This window comes from Cheilinus undulatus, linkage group 9 (genome assembly GCF_018320785.1).
Source record: "Cheilinus undulatus linkage group 9, ASM1832078v1, whole genome shotgun sequence".
NCBI classification, from domain to species: domain Eukaryota; kingdom Metazoa; phylum Chordata; class Actinopteri; order Labriformes; family Labridae; genus Cheilinus; species Cheilinus undulatus.
The window spans coordinates 46,768,854-46,789,684 of NC_054873.1; the positions used below are offsets into that span (position 1 = coordinate 46,768,854).

General features: G+C 39.7%; 2 protein-coding genes across 3 annotated transcripts in view; both read right to left on the reverse strand.

Moving 5' to 3' along the window:
* slc45a3 (solute carrier family 45 member 3) overlaps positions 1 to 9,003 on the reverse strand; it is an 87,306-nt gene extending 78,303 nt beyond the window's left edge. For both annotated transcript variants that reach the window (XM_041795466.1, XM_041795467.1), the window contains exon 1: positions 8,931 to 9,003. The gene's annotated coding sequence lies outside the window, so the exon portion shown is untranslated. The remainder of the gene's footprint in view (positions 1 to 8,930) is intronic.
* Positions 9,004 to 17,263: 8,260 nt separating this feature from the next.
* c9h12orf4 (chromosome 9 C12orf4 homolog) overlaps positions 17,264 to 20,831 on the reverse strand; it is a 39,098-nt gene continuing 35,530 nt past the window's right edge. The window contains exon 14 of the mRNA XM_041794669.1: positions 17,264 to 19,187. Within this exon, the coding sequence (XP_041650603.1) occupies positions 19,095 to 19,187 (93 nt within the window). The 3' untranslated portion in view covers positions 17,264 to 19,094. The remainder of the gene's footprint in view (positions 19,188 to 20,831) is intronic.

A 20,831-nucleotide genomic window follows, 5' to 3' on the forward strand; every position in this document is an offset into this window, starting at 1 on the left:
GAGAAGGATATTTAAATACACAGCTGTGTTTAGAGAAAGAGCTGTGATTGGCTGTGGAAGCTGGGAGGCGATAATTTGGATCAGCTGGCTGTCAGCTGATCACAGCTGGGCGTATGACTACTGTGTCCTGTATGAACTAACACTGAGCCTCATACCTAAAACCTTAGTCCTAAAAATCACAATTTAAAGTTTAAGAATGAACAAATTGACAAATTTCAGTGAAAACACACAGACAGTTATAATGTGATGCGTTTAAGCTCAGTTCAGTTAAAATGACAATTAGGTGAATGCAAGGAAGTTATCCTGATGTGTTCAAATGTTCAAAAATTAATTTTTGACAAGAAACTTGTATAAATACAGTTTTGCTGATGAGAAATTTGTTATTTCAGTAACATGAAATATGAAATAATGACCTTTTCACCTTTCTCACTCAGCTCAGAGTTTTGATAAGAGTATTATTATCAATTACACTTAACAAGCTCCATCCCTAGTAATAATTAATTGCCTTCTTCCCTAACACTTACTTGCAACCAATCAGAAACTCAGCCAACGGTGTTAACTTCATCAATGAAAATTTTTGTCAACAGCCCTTTAACCATAAGGAGATTTAAGAGGTGGGCTGTTGGACATTTCAAATCTGATATTTCTCCCTCATTTAAAAACCTTCTCAGCTCTACTAGTCTTTTTAAAGCAGAACATCAATATCATCATGTGGCAGAAATGTAAGGAAACAAGCCTGCCATGAGAGACATGAAGAAGTGCTTTCCCACTGAAGTTGGCGTCCTACTCTCCTCTGATGTGACAGACAACCATTGTACACATCACATACCTGTGATTGTTCATGGTTACACATGATACCGGGGCGACAGCAGCTCACAATGCTTTGAAGAGGACATAGAGCTTAAGAGTAAGACCCCCCTTTCTCCACCACTCCCCAGAGCCCCTCCAGCTAAGGCTTTTGGACCCTCCCTTCTACGAGGAGTTAGCTAAAGGAAAATATATCTCATTCACCACTTAATCCAGCACCTGTTTTCAAAAACATATGCTGGAGCTGAGTGTAATTCTTTTGAGAATCCAGGTACACATGGAAAGCATGGAGAGCACTCGGAGCAGGAGATAAACAGCCTACGACTGATTAAAACGGCAAAGCCTTCAGTCTGCCTAAGTAGCTTGGTGTCCTCAGCGGTGGGTGATTATCCCGCGCCCGGCTCGGGGGTATATTAGCCTGTCAGAAAGCAGTTGGGGAACAGCCAGCTGGTCTAGCCACAGCATCCTGGCTGAAGAAGAGTTTCAATCACTGTGGGGCAGATGAGCTCTGCAGAGAGCAGCGTGAGCACCTACTGGGGCCACACATCAGCCCAGCTAGTCAGATCAGATCGACCGCCAGTCACAGATCATCAGGGGCAAAACTTTTAGATTGCATCTTCTTAATACAGTAGTGCAATATGCAGCAAAACTCATAGCGCAATATCTTTGAGCTGAATGATGGAACACAATATATACCAATACTTACAATATATACCAATATATTATCTTTGAAACATTTTTAGTCATGCCCAAAGTCAGATAATTTCACATCCAATTAAATGCAATTATGACTGAGTTAGGTTTACTAGTCTTTAGCTTAGCAAACGCTCAGTAAACCGTCAACCTATCGTTGCTCATGGTTCAAGGTTTTTACATTTTGGTGAAAGAGCATTATGGCTTGGGATTATTGATAATAATAACACCCTTAACATTCAGGCTCTGCTTTGTATTAGGGATGCACAATATTGGATTTTTGCCAATATTTACAGATTCGTTTTAGCCGATATCGATACAGATATTTAAATAGGCTTTTCAGACAAATAATTTCAGTCCTTTTGGATGCTTTAAGGTTTAAGGATGACCATGAACACAAACTTTAGTCCTTAAAAACACATTAAAGTTTAAAGAATGAGAATTAAAAAAAGAAAAAGACCTCACCTGACAAAGGTCTGTTGGTTCAGACTAAAACTCCACTAATTTACTAGTATATATGGACAAAATTTACAGTCGATATATGCTGAAATACACAGGCAAAATATTGGATGTAAATATCAACAGAAATTTTGATATTGCTGATACCAATAATTGCCTTTTTAAGCTAATATCTGCCGATACCAGACCAATAATATATGCATCCCTACTTTGTATACTTAAAATCCGGTCCAGATAAACATCAGGAAACTTGATTTGTGGCCACTTATCAGTATCCACAGACTAGGAAACAGTGTGGATCTCTGTTGAGTCCAAATATCCCCAATTAATGCAGATATGAGTCCGTTTGTCTCCTGTTTTCACCTGCTCCTCACAGAGCACACTTCTATGTTTAGCAGCCCAGAGCCTAGCAGCCATGCTGCATGCTGATGTGATGTCAGTGCAACCCCCTATTGTTGTGTGTGTAGCTCCACCTTTTTGAGGCGGATAGGTAAGATTGGTACCCCCACAGAAGAGTGCCGAAAGTGGGATGGCATGGGTCAGTTTTTTGGGACCCTTTCCAAGTTTTTGCTCTATGGAAACACAAAAAAATGCGTGCCGTTTCGTACCAAACTAAGTCAGACCACTTGGTGGAAATGACCTATCTGATGCACAATACTGATGTTTTGAGCTTATGTCCCCCCTCCAGGAACTAATGTAAGCTTTTTGCACCAGTGTTAATATAAAATAGTTAGGGCGGTCAAAATTGACGCGTTAATGCTAATTAATCCATTATCATGATTAAAAAAAAAAAAATTTTACGCAATTAACCCATCTACAGCGCAGAATGACTCAAAATCCCTGAAACGTCTCTGGCAATGCATTTTGGGCAGTTTGTCCAAGTAGGGTTACCGCCACGCATGCGCAAATGGGCCGTTGATCCGGTAGTGACCAACCAACTCGATATGAAAGACGCTAAACAGCACGCTGGCCCTCTCAATGGGAAATCTGAGTACAAAAAAAAAACACGACGGAACAGTCTTCTTTCTTGGGTCTGTTTGCTTATGCAAAATGAAATGCTATTAATATAGATTAAAAATTAATGATATTTAATCATGACGGATCAAAATTAATCCACAGCAACCGTGTGATTAATCTGATTAAAAATTTTAATCGTTTGACAGCACTAAAAATAATGTTACATCACAAAACCTGGGACTCAGTAGCAGTATAAACTAAAACATTACAGATTTGCAGGTTTTGAAAGATACAGAACAAGGTTTTAACATACTCAGTATTCCATCTCTAGTTAAAGCAGCAGGGCTGCAGCTTTCACTTGAGCTTCAGTGGCTACTACAGGCAGAATTGTAAACTTTGATATGTCTATTAAAAATCAAACCACATTTAAACCTCTTTAACACCACGGCAACAAAAACAGGCGTCCTTGACACAAAGAATAGGGACATTTTTTGCAGTATTAAAAAATGCAGACAGATTAACTCTAAATTGTGCAAAAACATGTGGAAACATTTGCATACATTGAGGTTCTCATACTTTTCTGTAATCTTAAATAATCTGTTTTTCAAAATGATGAAAGAGAGGAGAAAGAGAGAGTCTTTGAATCAACATTAATAATATTGCGTTCCCCTATTTCATTTGAATCAGTAAATCTTTAAAGCTCAATACATTGCTCAGCCCTTCTTCCTCATAGAGACTATAATCAAGGAGCTCAATTTGATTTTTCATTCTTTAATAAGGTGAAAAGTTCTGATGTTATAAATCAAAAGCAGAGCGGAGAGGAGCTACAGGGGCCAACAGGGCAGCAGAGAAGAGTCTATTTTCCCAAACAGAATGAATAACACACTTGAGTGGTCCATGGAGAGAGGAAAGAGGTCTTTGTGTAACGGCAGAGTCATGGTCACGGTGACAATAAAAGTCCCTCTGTCATGGACTAGAGCTGTTTAACCTTTTGATCCTCTTCCTTCTTAATGTGGCTCTGGACCCTCAATGGTTCTCACAGGACAAAAAACAGGCTAGCTTTAAACCAGCAGCTTGCTTGTGAAGCAGCACGCCAAGTTGAAAATGTAGTTTACATTCCTGATGCTGTATCCTCAAAATAGAGATTTTATGTTTAGAAAGAAGATCCAGAATATAAAGCATGAGGTATGTAGAAGTTTTCACAATATAATAAATCAAGAAATTGTATCATTTTCAAACATGAGGTACTGAAGAAATACCAAACTCCAGACAAGCTTTTCTAAAATTATCACTGACTTGCAGACTTTTTTCCTCACATATCTTCCACCCTGTGCCAGCCACTTAACTCTTTTTTCAACAGTCTAGTCATTACAGGCAAATCCTGCTATTTTCTGTACCAAGTTATCATTAGTAATTCAGTGAGTAATCAGTGTGAGAAGGAAGTCAAAGTTTCCTAAAGGAAGACTGCTTGGAAACTTAGCAAAAGCAGCCACTGAGTCAGCTCACCTTCCAACAGCTACAGTGAAAGAGTCCTTCGGTCTGGTGGGACTCATACACAGGTGGACCTTCTCCTTATAAAGAACACAACAAAGTTGTTTCTCATTATTCTGAGTACAATGAATACATGATGCTGTTTAATTTGCCAAGATGTGGTCACAGCTGTCTAAGCATATCTGAGCTTCACCAGCTCTCTGATCACTTTAATCTCTTTAACACCTGACCAGCACATTAAAACAACAAGAATCAACATTTAAAGCAGGGGCTGGCACTCCATGTGTGCCCCCGTCCTCGCTCACTGTGAGTCAAGTTTCAAAATCAATAACCTAGAAGCTTTAATAAAGTATGACAAAGTCTGCCATGAAGGATTTAGATCTTGGATGCCTCTTACACACCGTGCAAAAAGACCAAATACATTAGATCTAGGGATGTAAGATGTTGGATTTCTTCCAGTGTCTGAAATGCTGATATTTCTACATTTATTTGAGCCAAAACACTATAAATACAACACTTTTTAAAGCATAAAGAACAGCAAGTCTCCCAAGTACTAGAAATTACCTGTTATTTAATCTAATTTTGCAGCAGGTTTGTGGGATCGTTCCCCAAAACAAACACAACAGAGTGCTTAGACATTAAAAAAGAACAATTCAAAACTAGCTGAAGTACAGACCTAAAACTGAAAGGTCTTTGTACACTGAATGCATTATTCTGATCTGTAATCTCATTCATTGTGAAAGTTCACAGTAAAAGACATAAGTTGCAAAGACAACTCAAGATGACTTGTGGTTCTTTCTCTCCTTGAAGGAGAAAACATCAGGTCCTGACAGAGGCCTTGGTTTATTTGCACATGTGTGTGTCATGGTGCTGTTTATGACAGGTTAGACAGACAGAGAGCATCTTTTTGCTTCTGCCTTTCTCAGGCCCTGTCCACACAGAGATGAATTCAGGAGTAAATGCAAAAGTTTGTAGTCCTATTGGTGTTTCATCCACAGGGAAACGGCATTATCGGAGGCCGTAAACGCTACTTTTTGAACCCAGCCTCAGAGTGAACAAATCTGTAAACACTTACCATTTTGTCTCTGCCAACCGCATCTTTCTTGAATTATTACATCATACATAGCCTAGCACCATTGAACCAGCATGCACGGGTCAAGCTAAAACAACAATGGCGGATTACAGGGTTGCGTTCATGCTGCAGACTGAGCCTATTATGACTTTTACAGCAAAATCTGATGCTCCTTAACCTCCACCAACAAATGGAGAACAGCATTCAACAGTTATTCTTAAATCCACCACAGAGAACAACCAGAAGGGCAACCAGGAGAAAGTTTTGGGCAATTTTCTGTGATCTTCTTCTCTTCTTTGGTGCATTTCTGTGGCAGTTACAGCGCCACTTACAGGCTTGGCATATATATTACAGAGTTTTCAGCCATTTTCAGTGGTTCTGTGCTTACACGGACATTTCTTGAAACAATCTCGTGTTTACAGAAAACTTTTTCAAATGAAATGGAAATATATCGTTTTCATCTCCATGGGGAGAAGGCCTTATTATTGTGTGCTCCATAATTGAAGTCTACAGAATAAATGGCACATCACAGTGGTTAAAGTGAAGTGTCAAAGTGAAGGAGAGAGAGAGGGAGCTGCTGCTGCTGCTGCTCTGAATCGTCGCCCATCCATTTAAACAACTTGGACGGATGCGACGAAAACCCACACCCTGTTCTGTAAAAGACAGAAAAAAGTTTTGGAGTCTGTGTGTCAAACATGATAACACCAACACAAGATTGTATTTCTTTTTTAATGTGCAGCAACTTCAGAAGAAACAATGGACTTAGTGCAAAGGCCTGAAGTCCAAAGTAGTCTGTTCAGCTGCCTACACACAATACAGGGTTTTAAACCAGATTTCTGACCTTTGCTGCAAGTATAGAAAACCCAAAACACACCACCGCCACAGCATCGCATCATATAACGAATCTCGAGTGTCACACACCGGCAGCAATGTGTCACCACTGGGCCAGGTACAAGGCTAGCTCAGGGCTCGCCCCCTTGCGTTATTGGTTAAGTGGAAAAAAAAACACAAGAGCAGAGGTATTTCACATGCAGCCGAGGTCTCCTACTTATTTATCTTGAATGGTTGATACCGTCAAATTTCCTCTTCTGTGCTCTCAAATAGAGCTCCTACTGGGTAGCTAAGATGTAAAAAAAACAGCTGTTCTCTCAGGAACACACTTTGCACAACTTTGCCGGCTACAGCCAGCCCTGCTGGGAACAGAGGAGTGGTGTAAACTGTCCCTGTGCACCATTCCAGGTGCAGCAGGATGCTGCTGGTGTATGCAAAATAATGGGGGCAATTATTTGGATGACCGTCCAAACAGCACCAGTGTGCTTTGGGCTCTATACACATCAGACAGCCGAGGATTTCCATATTTGTTTTGCTCTTAAGTCACGTTTGATCACACAAGTTTCTGTGAGATCTCAATAGGGCTGGGCAATTAATCAAAAAATTAGATTAAATCGCTATACGGCTTGCTGACATTTTCAAATCACAAATGGTGCAATATTTCTTTAACCTGAAATTTTTTGTCAAAATAGAAGTTTTATTTTTTTGCAGTAGATGTTATGCATGAGATATCATGCAATCATTCAGATGACATTTTTTAAGAATAGTCTATAAAAAAATCCTTCCTTCTTCATTTTTGTAATTTTTTCTGATTAAATAGAAGAATGAAAAAAACCCTTCAATGCAACAATTCATATCTAATTTGTAATACGAGTCTAAATCATCAGAATTAGACACTTTTAAAGAATGGTTCAGCCCTTGTTTAGGAATAAAAGAAAATTAGGGAACAATTGCAATATTGGGGAAAAAAAATCGCAATTAGATTATTTCTCAAAATCGTTCAACCCTAGGGTGCAATTCTTATTGTAATGTCCTCACATTGGATGACAGGTGTGTGGTTTCACTGCCTTCCTTAGTTGTCCAATGCATTTAAAGGATTATAGGATGAAAAATAATCTAAAACTGTCTAAAATTTCCCCTGATTTTTAAAATCATTAAAGATTTTAGAACTGTCCTCCTATAAAGTGCAATGAATAAAGATAAAAGAGAAAAAATGTACTTTAAACTGTGCAAACGTAATTGCACCCTGCCAGTATGTACTCCTGATATATAATAGACATTTTCATATCTGCCAATAAAAATAATTAACTTTGTATGCTGCAATCTGTTGATATAGATAGATAATCCTGTCACCAAAATTGTGCATCCCTTATTAGATTAGATGGAAATACTTGCACACTAATTGTTGATCACTATTTGTTCTTTAATAGAAAATATTGTGGTAAAACTGTAGTGCATTTCTAAATGAATCCGAGAAATGTCAGAAAACTAAATCTCAATCAATACTGTGTTAATTCCTTTGGGAAATAACTTTCTTTAGTGATGTATGATATTATCAGTATGATATCAGTATGCAGATATTAGCTTTAAAGTCAATGATCAGTACCAGCAGATATGAAAATATCTGTTTCTACTGTCTGTAAGTTTGTAAGTGATAAAGGCTATGTCTGTTCCTTTTCAGTTTTATTTTATATGCATTTAAAGGTACAATGTAAAGTCAATCCAATGAAATGTATTTTGCCTCATCACCTTCTCGTCCCTAAAAACCAAAAGCGCACATAAATAGAAGAGTAATAAAAAAATGACATCATAAAATTAAAAATAGCAGTGTAGCAGAATAGTACACACGTCTAAGTGTCTACAATTTACAACAATCTGACTACCATTAATGTTGACCTCTGGGTCACCATAGTTGCCCACCCCGTACTGATCAGCTCATGAAAACAACCACAAACATCCAAGCGTGGTCTCAGTCGATGCTGCTGCCAGTTGGACAACTTTGGGAGCAACTTCCCAAACAGGGTGTCCTGAAACGCCTCCTCCCCCCATAAATCCATGTGTCAAAACAGCGGGGTTCTCGCTAACACAGCGCCAAATGTTAACAGCCAATTACACGAAGCCTCTCGTGAGTATCGCAGCGACGGTTGTGTGAGTCGGTAAGCCAGCAAAGTTGCTGCCACCATGGCACTTGGCACCGCATCAGTGAGTGCAGGGAGCCCGGTGTGGAGCTGCAGTCTACGACGCAGAGTGGAAAAACTTCCAGAAAGCACCACGCTGCTGGACCCCGGTCCTCTCTACACCTCTCTTCCAGCCAAACACAATCTCAGTCTTCCATTTTCAGCACAGACAAATCACCGGTTCTGTCGTCGCATGAAATAAGCATCCAAACCAGCGATACACGCCGAGATTTAGGTCGAAATTTAACCCCTGTTGTCTTCAGCTTTGACGCGGTCAGTCGTTGAGGAAAAGCCACAATGAATAAGTTTTAACCCACAGAGCGACCGTTAACTTACAAAGTACCGCGTCAGATTTCTCTCTAATACACAAGGCCAAATACTCCCAGTACGTGCTAAATAACAGGTTTATCTCACTACAGGAGTTTAAAAAGAGCAAACTTCACCTTAAGTTATGTGCAGCTCCGAGAAACCCATGCAGCAACTTGCTCGGTCCCGACGTTAGCGCTGTTACTCAACTTGTAGAGAAGCAGCGATACCCAGCTGTGACAACCGCCGTCAAGATAGCCGCCATGACAGACACAATATCCGGTCAGAACTTCAAAATAAAAGGGCGTAAGCGTCCGCAACGGGCTCACTTAGCTACATAAAAGACCTTGATAATACACTATAACGACACAGGAAGCGTCCTTATCAAATAATAGATATAAAATGTATTTTGAAGTCTTTTTAAAAGGTGCAACGTAAGTGTCAAGTTTCGTCTTTTAGTACAAATCCAAGCAACTTCCGGTAAGAGTGCCTGTGACGTTAGAGAGAAAAGGCTGTTAGAAATATTAATAAACAGCTAATTTTAAAGGTGTAGGCGTGAGATTTTGGTGATATTCTCCTAAAATGTATTCCTAATATTTCTTAATATTCCAACTGTTCATTTAAAACCTTTACTTTTGCAATTCTTGAACCTCTAATCACCTTTCTTTTATTCCACAAAAGGGTTTCATCTTGTTTTTGAGTATAAAAGTAGACTTTATATCTGCCATTTGCTAAAGTGGAGACTATGAAGACTTTGACCTGATTTGTAGGGCTATCTGAAATGAAGCAGCCAATCCCCTGTCTAAAATGCTTGGTAATTTCCTTTGTGTTGAAAGCAGTATAGATTTTAGCAGGCACTGCGTTTAATGGCCTACTGTTTTTGTTATGTTTTCATAATTATAGGCATCATGTTTATCTGTATCTTTCACCAAGTTTCATGATATGAGAGCACCCGTTGTGTGCAGTGGGGCACCATCTTTCAGAAAGCTGTCGAAGATTTATTGTGAAAAAGTTGGAAATCCTGGTTATGATTTACCGTTTTTAATGATGATTTTACCTACTGTATCGCTGTAAAAAACAAAAAAACAACAAACAAACCAAAAAAAATAAGGAATAACGAACCATTTAACCATTGGTTTAACAAAGGTACACAATGGGGGATGTAAATGAAAATTACCTTTACAGCCAAAAGGCTTGTCAATGCATTTTCTCCACTTTTGGACACACGGTTTCATCCACTGATAGGGCACCCTGCAGGGCATTTTATCACTTTATGTCCAATGGAAAGGCAGCATGGAGGGCAATTTATCATTTTGTACACTTAGAAAGCACTGAGCCAATTTTTGTCAACTTACAGTGCACTGAGCCCATTTTTGAGTATTTAACTGAAGAGGCATTTTTTCACATTTTGTTTACATAGAGGTCATTAATGGCAGCAATTTGTCAAATTTGTCAATGAAGAGGGCACCAAAGTGGGAAATTTGTCAACTTTTGTCTGTATAAAAGGCACCAAAGAGGGCAATTTTTAAAATTTTGTCCACTTAGAGGGCAACAAGTCAAATTTTGTCTACATAGAGGGCATCAGTGAGAGCAGTTTGTCAAATTTGTTTATGTAGAGGGCACCAAACTGGGTGATTTGTCAACTTTTGTATACATAAAGGGCACCAAAGAGGGCAGTAAGTCAAACTTTGTCCACTTAGAGGGCACCAAAGATGAAAACTGTCAAATTTTGTCCACTTTCAGGGCACCAGAAAGGAATTTTGGCAACTTTTGTCTACATAAAGGGCACCAAAGAGGGCAATTTGTCAAATTTTGTCCACTCAGAAGGCGCCAATAAGTGCTCTTTATTTTGTTAATCTATAGGGGAATACTTAAGGCAGCTTATAAAACCCAAAATCAAGCCTTATCCTGTAATTTCATGCACATTATTTTAAAAAGGCAAGTAAATCTGTTATCACTGAATCCTTTGGCACTGTAAAGACTGAATTTACCTTAATTTGAATTTATCTTTGATGTGTAAAAAAGAAAGGAAAAAAAGTTCACTTTGGATTTATTGCTTGGCCCACACAGATCACTGATCCGGTTCAGTTTATTTCAGGTAGAACTGGTGTCTTTCACTTCAGCTTACCTAAACAATGTTTCCGCCATGACTTGAATTTATGGGTTATCTCATGCTGCGGAGGGCTGGTCATGTTTCGGTGCCTGTGAGACACATATCAGACATATCTGTCCAATGAATACTTCAGACCCCGGCTGCTGTGACTGAAGACGGCCTTGGGTTTCACTTCTGTCCAAACATCTTTGAACAGGTGCCGCCTGGTGCTTGTTTTCATCGGGTGACTTGGACTTCTGCAGGGTAAAACTTCAATATGGATGAATCCTTTTCATGCAAAGTTGCCCTGATTCTTAAACAACCTACCGCACATACAAGTGAGAGGAGGACCATGGTGCTGAATTAGCAGAATACTCTCGCTCAGTCAGGAAACCAAACACTGCAGGCCGCTGAGACCAACCCTAAAAATGACAAACACAGCAATGCATATTCTAACAGTTTTGTGGGTTCTCCATGTGGCAGTGTGATAAAACAGTTTCAGCTTTAAAGAGAGCACACAGCCACTGACCATCTTGTTTATCTTGAAGGAAGAAGAGGCATCTTGCTTTGATTGCTTGACTCTTTTAATCATCTCGATCCCAGCACTGAACTTGGCAGTGGTAAACTTCCTGACAAGCTGAATTGATTTGAGCCAGTCTGAAACAGCTTGTAGGCCACCATTAGATGTGCAGGAATGTAATACCAATGAATGACATGGGTTATTAACTTCAGAGAGATTATGAGCCTGTGGATAACCCATCAACTCTAAATGAAACGCTGCGCCAAATTACACTGCAAGTGCATCACTGTGAAGTGGGGGATTAAAAAGAGGAAAACACAACTACAGTATCCAAAATGTGTCATATAGGCTTAGAACATTTCCATGAAGCAACCACATCAACAAAGTGTAGAGATGTTTGATTAAAATATTAAATGTTAACATATACTACAGCAGTTCTCAACAGGTCAAGCTCAGGGCCAATCAACACCTCATTAATGACAAATTACAAATTAAATATCCAAAAAATATTCAACTGCTCAAATTTATTTAAGGAAAAAATTGCATTTCTATGGAGGCCCATGTCTGCCACTTAAAAAAGAAAAATTTCAAAGTAAGGCAATTCTAAAACAAAACAAAAAACAAATTCATAACTCATGCCAGATAAAAAGTAAAGACTATAGGAATAAAGTCATTATTATGAGAAAAAAAGTCAAAATTATGAGAAAAATGTCATTATAAGGAGTTCAATAGTCAAAATTATGAGGTTAAAAAAATCTAAATAATAAGAAAAAAGTCATTATTATGAGATAAAAAGTTATAATTATGAGGTGAAAAGTCAAGATTATAAGAAAAAAGTCTGAATTACGAGATAAAAAGTCAAGATTATAAGAAAAAGTCTGAATTTTGAGAAAGAAGTCATCATTGTGGGCTAAAATAGTCATAATTATGATATTAATTCATAATTACGAGATAAAAATACAAAATTATGAGGGAAAAAAATCAAAATTATGAGATAAAGAATATTTATTATGGGATAAAAAAAATCAAAATTATAAATATAACTGTTATTTCATAATTTTGACTTTCATCAGAATTGCCTATCTTTCACATTTTTCTTTTTTTTTAGGTCCCAGAAATGGGCTTCCATACATTTCAGACCATAAGCCAATGTTATACTTCTGTGTCCACTTTGCTCTGCAGTACTCTGTCCAAACGTGTCTCAGCAGTGTGATTTTCACACCAGTTCCTGCTCCAGTCGCCACATTTCCTGCTTGATTGTTTAAAGGAAACTGGTATCTAAACCGAGCGTGTTATGTTGGGTTTGGAGTCGATAAAAACTGAGCTGCAGTTGATTAAACTGCAGAAGAAACAAAAGGAGAAAAGAGAGAAGACTGAAGCGACTGTAGCTGAATCAGCTGAGGGATAGACAGTGGAATTGTTTGCACTTGTTTAACCACAGAGAGGGACACGGATGCCGCCAAGAAGATTTGACTAAATGTATCACCATCTGCAGAAATTTGACTCACTTTAAAGCAGCCTTTCTCAACAGGGGTGCTGCAGCACCCTGGGGTGCTTATGGCATCGTCATGGGTGCATTCAAAATGCTTTGAATTTGACCAAGAATTACCATGAATATGCATATCATTAGCTTCCCTGGTATAAATAATCAACGTTCTCTCATATGCCCTTTTCCTGAGATCACGTCAGCGTCAGGGTCTGCTAATAAACAGCATTACATCAGTAAACTCTGCACAAGACCCATGGAGTGTAAAAGCCTGCTCGACTTCCTGGTGAAAACTTGATGCCGAAATGTCTCAAATGGTGTTTTAAGGTCTACATGACCTGTGAAAATATAGACTTTAAATTTTTTTCAAGGAGGTACTTTAGAGCAGGGGTCCATTATAACAAGGGCCAGCTTCTTCTAGACCAATGCTGTGGGGGGCTGGACATTGAAATAAACTAAAATAAAATCAATATTTCTGTCTAATAAACATATTCTTGTAAAACCATTAATTCCATCCAAAACTGATGGAACTTTAAGCCTTTAACAAGGGGTTAACAACAGGGTTTAACAAACCCTATCACTTATACTGCAGCCGGCCACAAGGGGGCGATTGAGATATTTTAGCTACTTATTTCTGGAGCTGTCTTGATGTCAGTCAGTGAGTTCGATGCTAACATGCTGCGTCGTGATTGGCCAAAAACACGCAGGAAACAGATCTTCTATGAAGGTTCTCAGAGGGGGAAAAAGCACTCTGAGAGAGTCATATGTGAAAAACTGATGCATAAAACTTCAATTTTAATCAAGATTACAATAATAATTACAAGTTTATGATGCAAAATTACAGAAATACTAGTGTGCTTCTGGTCCGATAAGCCGCCAGGTTGAAAGTTTTATTCATACCTCAAGAAAAACTCAAAACAATTGAATGCCATATTTTTTCCCTCTTAAATTTTCAGAAGTTAATAATCAGCAGGGGGCTGGATGGCCTCCAGTTGATAATCATTGGTTTAGAGATTTATCTTGTTGATTCCATCACTACATTGCATCTTGACTGGGGTGACTAGAGCATTTTCAAACTTTTAAATGGTATCTAAGGGGTCAGAACCCCTGGGGGGGGAGTCGTGAGAAGCTTTAAAAAAAAAAAAAAGACAAATTTAAAATGTGTAAAGTGGTTATTTAAAAATATATATGAAAATATCAAACATAGCCTTTAAATTAATTTGATTTAAAATAAAACAAAACTTATCCATCTATCCATCCATCTTCTTCTGCTTCTCCGAGGTCAGGTCGTGGGGGCAGCAGCTTAAGCAGGGAAGCCCAGGCTTCCCTCTCCCTGGCCACTTCGTCCAGCTCTTCCCAGGGGATCCCAAGGCGCTCCCAGGCCAGATGAGAAACGGGGTCTCTGCAGCGTCTCCTGGGTCTTCTTCAGGGCCTCCTCCCGGTGGGATCTGCCCAGAAAACCTCAATAGGGAGGCGTCAAGGAGGCATCCGGACAAAATGCCCGAGCCACCTCAATAATAAAACAGTAATCAATAAGTGAAACTTGTGCTTAAATGTAAGTAATGTTTACAAAACCTACTTAAAATGTAAATTTGCACGATCCATTGTGCTACATCTTATGCTTTAACCACTTTCAGGGATGGTGGGGGTCCCTGGTCTGTGACACAGTTATTTTGGGGGTCATGAGAAGTTTGGGAACTTCTCATGACATTCTAGAGTGCACACAATAGGCCAGTCGACGCAGAAGCCTGCATTGTTTCAAAACATATTTACATTTTTGAGGAGATGCGTGTGGGCGAGGCTGCCCATAAGGGGAAGAATAAAGCATCTCAGGGCCCAGAGTCATGCAGGGGTCAATGGATGTCAACAGAGACATAGTGAATCTGAAATTTAAGCAATAATAATCAAGCAGCAAAAACTACACATTTTTTTATGGCTGCCTTTTATGAAATGTCAAATTTTCCATAACACTCCAGGTGGACTCCATGAACTTGGATAGTATGTCAAGAGTGTTTTGCCACACTACCACCTGCAAACATTTTTTTACCAGTCCACTCCAAAGCTGACGAGACACGCCCAGGAGGCGAATCTTAACAAGGGGGCTTGCACTTGCAACAGATCCAATGTGCATGCACTGATGTTAAACGGCATCTGGAAGGGACCATTTATAGCTTTTAATGGGCCCAGCCATGTTTTTGGGCAGGCCTGCATAATGGCTGCATGCCTCTGTGTAGGGTTCAGGGCTACATGGGCTTACAGCATATGGTATGGCTTGGAATCAGTGAAAATCAAAGTATAAATCGACTTAAGATGCAACAAAACATGTTCAAAAAGCACATTACAGAAGCCTGTAATATGCATGCACGTCCCCTGCAGAGGGGCATGCGTGCATGTTATTTACTCTGTTTCTTGTGATAACATGTCAATTTTGATTGTTTCTGAAAGATATTGAGACATCAACACATTATCATAGGAAAACCAGCTTTACAATCTCAAGATAACATAAAAAACAAGACAAGATCACTCAAAAATTAACTAATTATCACAGCAAAATAGACAGAAAATGCATGGATGTGTGACCACTTCGGGCTTCCATACATCATAGATTTTTTGCCTTTTTCCCAGGCACACATTTGTGACTCACTGCAGCTCTGTGAGCCGCTTTTAGACCTTTAGATTCTGACCCACCAGTTGAGAACCAGTGATATCCATAATACATAAAAACACCATTCAACATTAAACACTATTCACAAATATTTTAATTACACTGAGAATACATGAGCATTAAGGCTGAACTTTTCACAGCATGTTTCCTCATTCATAATGATGTGGAGTAAATCCATTGAGTGGAATCCTAACAGGCAGTAAACACTCATATCTTCTGATACAGTGAGCTTGTAAGAGTGTGCAGTCTTTTTCACATCTTTGTCTTTAAAAACAGTGCCATCTGCTGTTACAGAGGTAGAGGGGAGGGACAAACACGTGCACTCACACTGAGTAGTCCTTGCTACAACTCACTGCAATGCAGCACAAAAACACCGGCCCATCGCTCATCACAGCAGAAACATCATCAGTCTTCAGGTCTAGAAGAGCTGAGTTAATGCCACGTCTCTTGGGACAAATCAGACATCAAATAAGCATGTAGTAGTTTACACAGCTGAGTGTCAGGCGAGACATCAATAATCAGGACTAATTAATGATCAATTAATAGATGAAATGTTCACTTAACAGGGACCTTAAATAAAAATCACAAAATAAAAGCTGATAAATATGATGCCCTCTTAAATCTACATCAATAAATTTTATTTTTTATGGTAAAAATAAAGTCAAAACAGAGAAATGTGAGTTAGGTCCCATCATAGACATTTGGATGGACGTAACAGCTGCTGCCAGGGAGTGAAGCCAAAATATCAAGCACTCCCCCTGCTGTCTGACTGCTGCAGAGGATATAATCCCTTGCCCCCCCATGTCGAAAAATATCTCCTAAAACCCTGATTCTGATGTGTTCGTAGTCACGCTGATTATGGCGAGGTGTTGTTCTTTTTATAGTTTTGTTTTAAAGCAACACTATGTACATTTTCCAATTCAAGGCAATAGTTTCAAAGTCAAGCTAACAGTAACTTCAGGGAGAATGGTGTCTATCCCATTTCCACAGAGAGCAATAGTTGCCTGCTTTCAGCACTATGTAAAATAAGGTGCATTCACACAAGAGATGTATGGTCCACCTTAAATAAACTCTGATACATTTTCCTGGATAGTCCAGTTCGTTTGGAGTGGTGTGAAAGCTCACATGAACTCTAGTGTGGACCAAACAAGTGGACTCTGGTTCCGCTTAAAAACGGGGGTCTTGGTTTGCTTTCAAACGAACTCAGGTGCGGTTTGTTTAAGGTGTGAAAGCAAAGCAGAGCAACTTGTGAACCAAAGGCAGGAAGTGGCATAAACCTAATATATTTATGTCACTTAAAGGGGACATATTTTACCCTTTTAAGACAAGTTTATATTGGTCTCAGGGGTCCCTAAAACATACCTGTGAAATTTGTTGCTTTAAAAGCACTCCGGCATTGTATTTTTACATATCTAAAAAGCCCTCTGTTTCAGCCCTTCTCAGAACGAGCTGTTTCTGTGTCTGTGGCTTTAAATCTTACCGAGCTGTCTGACTTCGCCCCTGACCACACCCCTCTTAGGAAATGGATGTGGCTTAATGGATGTGGTTCTCATCTGAGAAGAGGATCAGGAGAGGAGGTTGGAACTTTCTTCCAAGCCGGGGGCCAACCAAACCTGGGGGTGGTGCCAACTCCCCAGGCGAGGTCATGAGGGGGAAATCTGAGAACAGCTTGTTTCAGCGCACATTTTCAGAAAGGTGGAGGGGGGAAGGGAATGGATTTTTCTGATTCTTGGGGTGACTGTGGAAAGGCCAGGGGCACATATTTTTGGTAGAAAAGCCTGAAAAAGGGATTTTTGCATAATATGTCTCCTTTAATACACTTACATGACAGTACCTCGCTTCACATCTGTGAAACCATGGCAACACATCGTCATCTCTCGCTCTCATTTTGCCTCACTTTCTTTAGTACCGATTAATTCGTCTCATGTTAAGAATGACATGCTGGACAGTTCGCTGCCTCACTGTCTACTTATGTGGTAAAAAAAAAAAAGACCAGCGGAGGAGACTCGTCTTCTTCTACATCTCCTTTTCTTCTTCACCGCCCTTTGTTTAGGACAACAGCATCACAAACGCACCTGCTGGACGTTTTCCAGACAGTTTGGTCCCTTTGACCCAGTGCAATGTGAATGGTGTGAAAACAACCTCCGTTCACACACCAGCCTTCAGCTAAAAAGTTAGACCGTTTCAGTACTGTTCAATGAAACAGCTGAAGCTGAGAGACATTAGAGGATAATGACAGATGAAGCAAAATAGTTGATTTTTATGAGCTGTTTCATGGCTCATGAAAAAGTTACAATCTGACGCCAGACAAGGGGCAAACGAGCTGGGCTGCAGGCTAGGCTAAGAGCGACCCCACACAAACCTGCCCTACCATGCATCTTTCTCTCGGGTGCCCACTCCCTCGCCAGCAGGATGGATGACGTAAGGCTGCCAATTTCTAACCACCTTCTACACCTTCTGTGTTTGCTGCTACAGAGGAGACTGCCAAACATAATTTTGTTGTGTTTTTACAATGCAATGACAATAAATGACTATCTATCTACTATCTATCTATCTACTATCTATCTACATTTAATTCTTTAGGGTTGGAAAGGTAAATTTGGTGCACCTACAAATAGGTGCAAAAAAGTAGGACTGTATAGGTCAGTTATTTTGCGACACTTCCAACTTTTGAATATGGAAACACAAATAAATTTGTACCATGCCACAACTGAACTGGACTACTTGGTTTAAATGCACCAAAAAATACTATCATTTAACTTTCTATGACCATGAGCGTCTGCTTTAAAGTGACAATGGGATCAATGCTGAAGGACCTATGACATTCTATCAGTAACTTCAATGTCTGCTGCAGTTAGCAGAAGGGGTGTGCTGTCAATTCCACCAGCAGAATCAGTCAGCACCTGTCTTAGGGGTATTTTGGCTTCACTTAAGTAAAGGTAAAGGAGCTGAGACATTGTCCATATTTATGTACAGTCAATGGGTCACATCTGTTCTCTTGCCAGGACTTGTTCCAACCAGCTCCATCACGTCTGGAAACGACACTTTGTTGTCATATTTCTGCTTGACTGATTGCATTTTCACTCCATAACCAGAGAGATTAAACATCAACACCATGTTTTCTGTTATGCTGGAGCTTGAACGTGCACACTGTTAAACAGTGAAGTTTTAAAGGAACACTGGAATACTTGCGGCGCCGCTAAATGATGCCATGATGTTATAAAACTCTGTCACCATAACCACACCCCAGAGGCTTGAAATGATAATTGCAGCAGCTGTTCTGGTGAACCACTGAATCTAGTCTGCTTTCAAGAGGAGACTTTTACACACTGTGCAACTTTTGTTGTTGCAGAAAAAGCAAAGGCTTAACATCCACATAAAATGTTTTTCCCTTCTATTGTAAGTGCTTTAATGCCACAAAACTCTGTTCGTTTGAATGTGCTACATCATCATATCTGTTCATTAAGAGTTCTTAAAGACTCCTGTCTTCTTACTGCTGTGTAAATAAGCAGGATTCAATGAGGAGCATCTTCATCCATCAGTTCTTTGAGGTGAGGGTCAGGGTGGAGGAGACACGGAAGATCTGAGGCAACATGTTGCTCAGCTGGTAGAACATCTCCTCTGAGATACTCTGTCAGTGAAAAAAAGACAAACCCTTTATTAGTTAGTGACATGCAGGGTGGACCACAAAGCAAAATTAGAGGGTAAACCGGGTCTGTTAAAGCCAAAAGTCCGAGGTCTGTGTCATGAAGATGGCACTCTTTTCAGCTCAACAGAGCGCCATGGTCACTTACCTCAGGCACATGACATGGTCCATACCAGGTTACATTCCTAGCTATGGCTTAGCATCAGCTGTAAAATGCTGTCATTGTAATTAATAATTATCAAGGACTGTTTTTGTGTGGATGCAAGAGATCTTCAGTTATTTTAAAACTAAGAATGGAATCTGTGTACTTTTACATGTTAAACAAACACTGAGAGCTTGTATACAGAAAAGAGCAGTGATGGCACAGCCTTTCAAGAATCAATCTTTTTATGTTTGCCTCTAATATGCTGTAAAATCTGTTTAAGCAGCTGGTATGCAACAAAAGCATGGATAATACAAATTATTAAAGTCTTTGATCCTATGAAAAAGGAGGAAATTCATTCTGTTCTTGAACATGCTATACATAGACAGCCAGGAATAACTCCAAGGGAAGGCGACCAGGAGGCACCATGATCAGATGCCCAAACCACCAGTGTTAATTTTGTCGACTAAAACTATGACTAAAAATGCTCGTCAACATCCTTTTTTCCATGACAAAACAAGACTAACAAAAAAATAGATCTTTGATGACCAAAACTGACAAAAACTAAGTTTCGTTTTCATCAAGATGACTAAAACTAGAATAAAATGTAATGTAGTTTTCGTCGGACATTCAAAATCTGTGGGTAAATCTGTCAAAATACACTGCCTTGCCAAAAAAAAGTGGACACCAAAAAAGAAGTCACACACTCTAATATTTCGTTGGACCGCCTTTAGCTTTGATTACAGCACGCATTCCCTGTGGCATTGTTTTGATAAGCTTCTGCAATGTCACAAGATTTATTTCCATCCACTGTTGCATTAATTTTTCACCAAGATCTTGTATTGATGATGGGAGAGTCTGACCACTGTGCAAAGCCTTCTCCAGCACATCCCAAAGATTCTCAACGGGGTTAAGGTCTGGACTCTGTGGTGGCCAATCCATGTGTGAAAATGATGTCTCATGCTCCCTGAACCACTCTTTCACAACTTGAGCCCGATGAATCCTGGCATTGTCATCTTAGAATATGCCCGTGCCATTAGGGAAGAAAACATCCATTGATGGAATAACCTGGTCATTCAGTATATTCAGGTAGTCAGCTGACCTCATTCTTTGGGCACATAATGTTGCTGAACCTTGACCTGACCAACTGCAGCAACCCCAGATCATAGCACTGCCCCCACAGGCTTGTACAGCAGGCACTAAGCATGATGGGTACATCACTTCACCTGCCTCTCTTCCTTACCCTGATGCGACCATCACTCTGGAACAGGGTAAATCTGGACCCATCAGACCACATGACCTTCATCCATTCCTCCAGAGTCCAATCTTTATGCTCCCTAGCAAACTGAAGCCTTTTTTTCTGATTAGCCTTACTGATTAGTGGTTTTCTTAAGGCTACACAGCTGTTCAGTCCCAATCCCTTGAGTTCCCTTCACATTGTGCGTGTGGAAATGCTCTTACTTTCACTATTAAACATACCCTGAGTT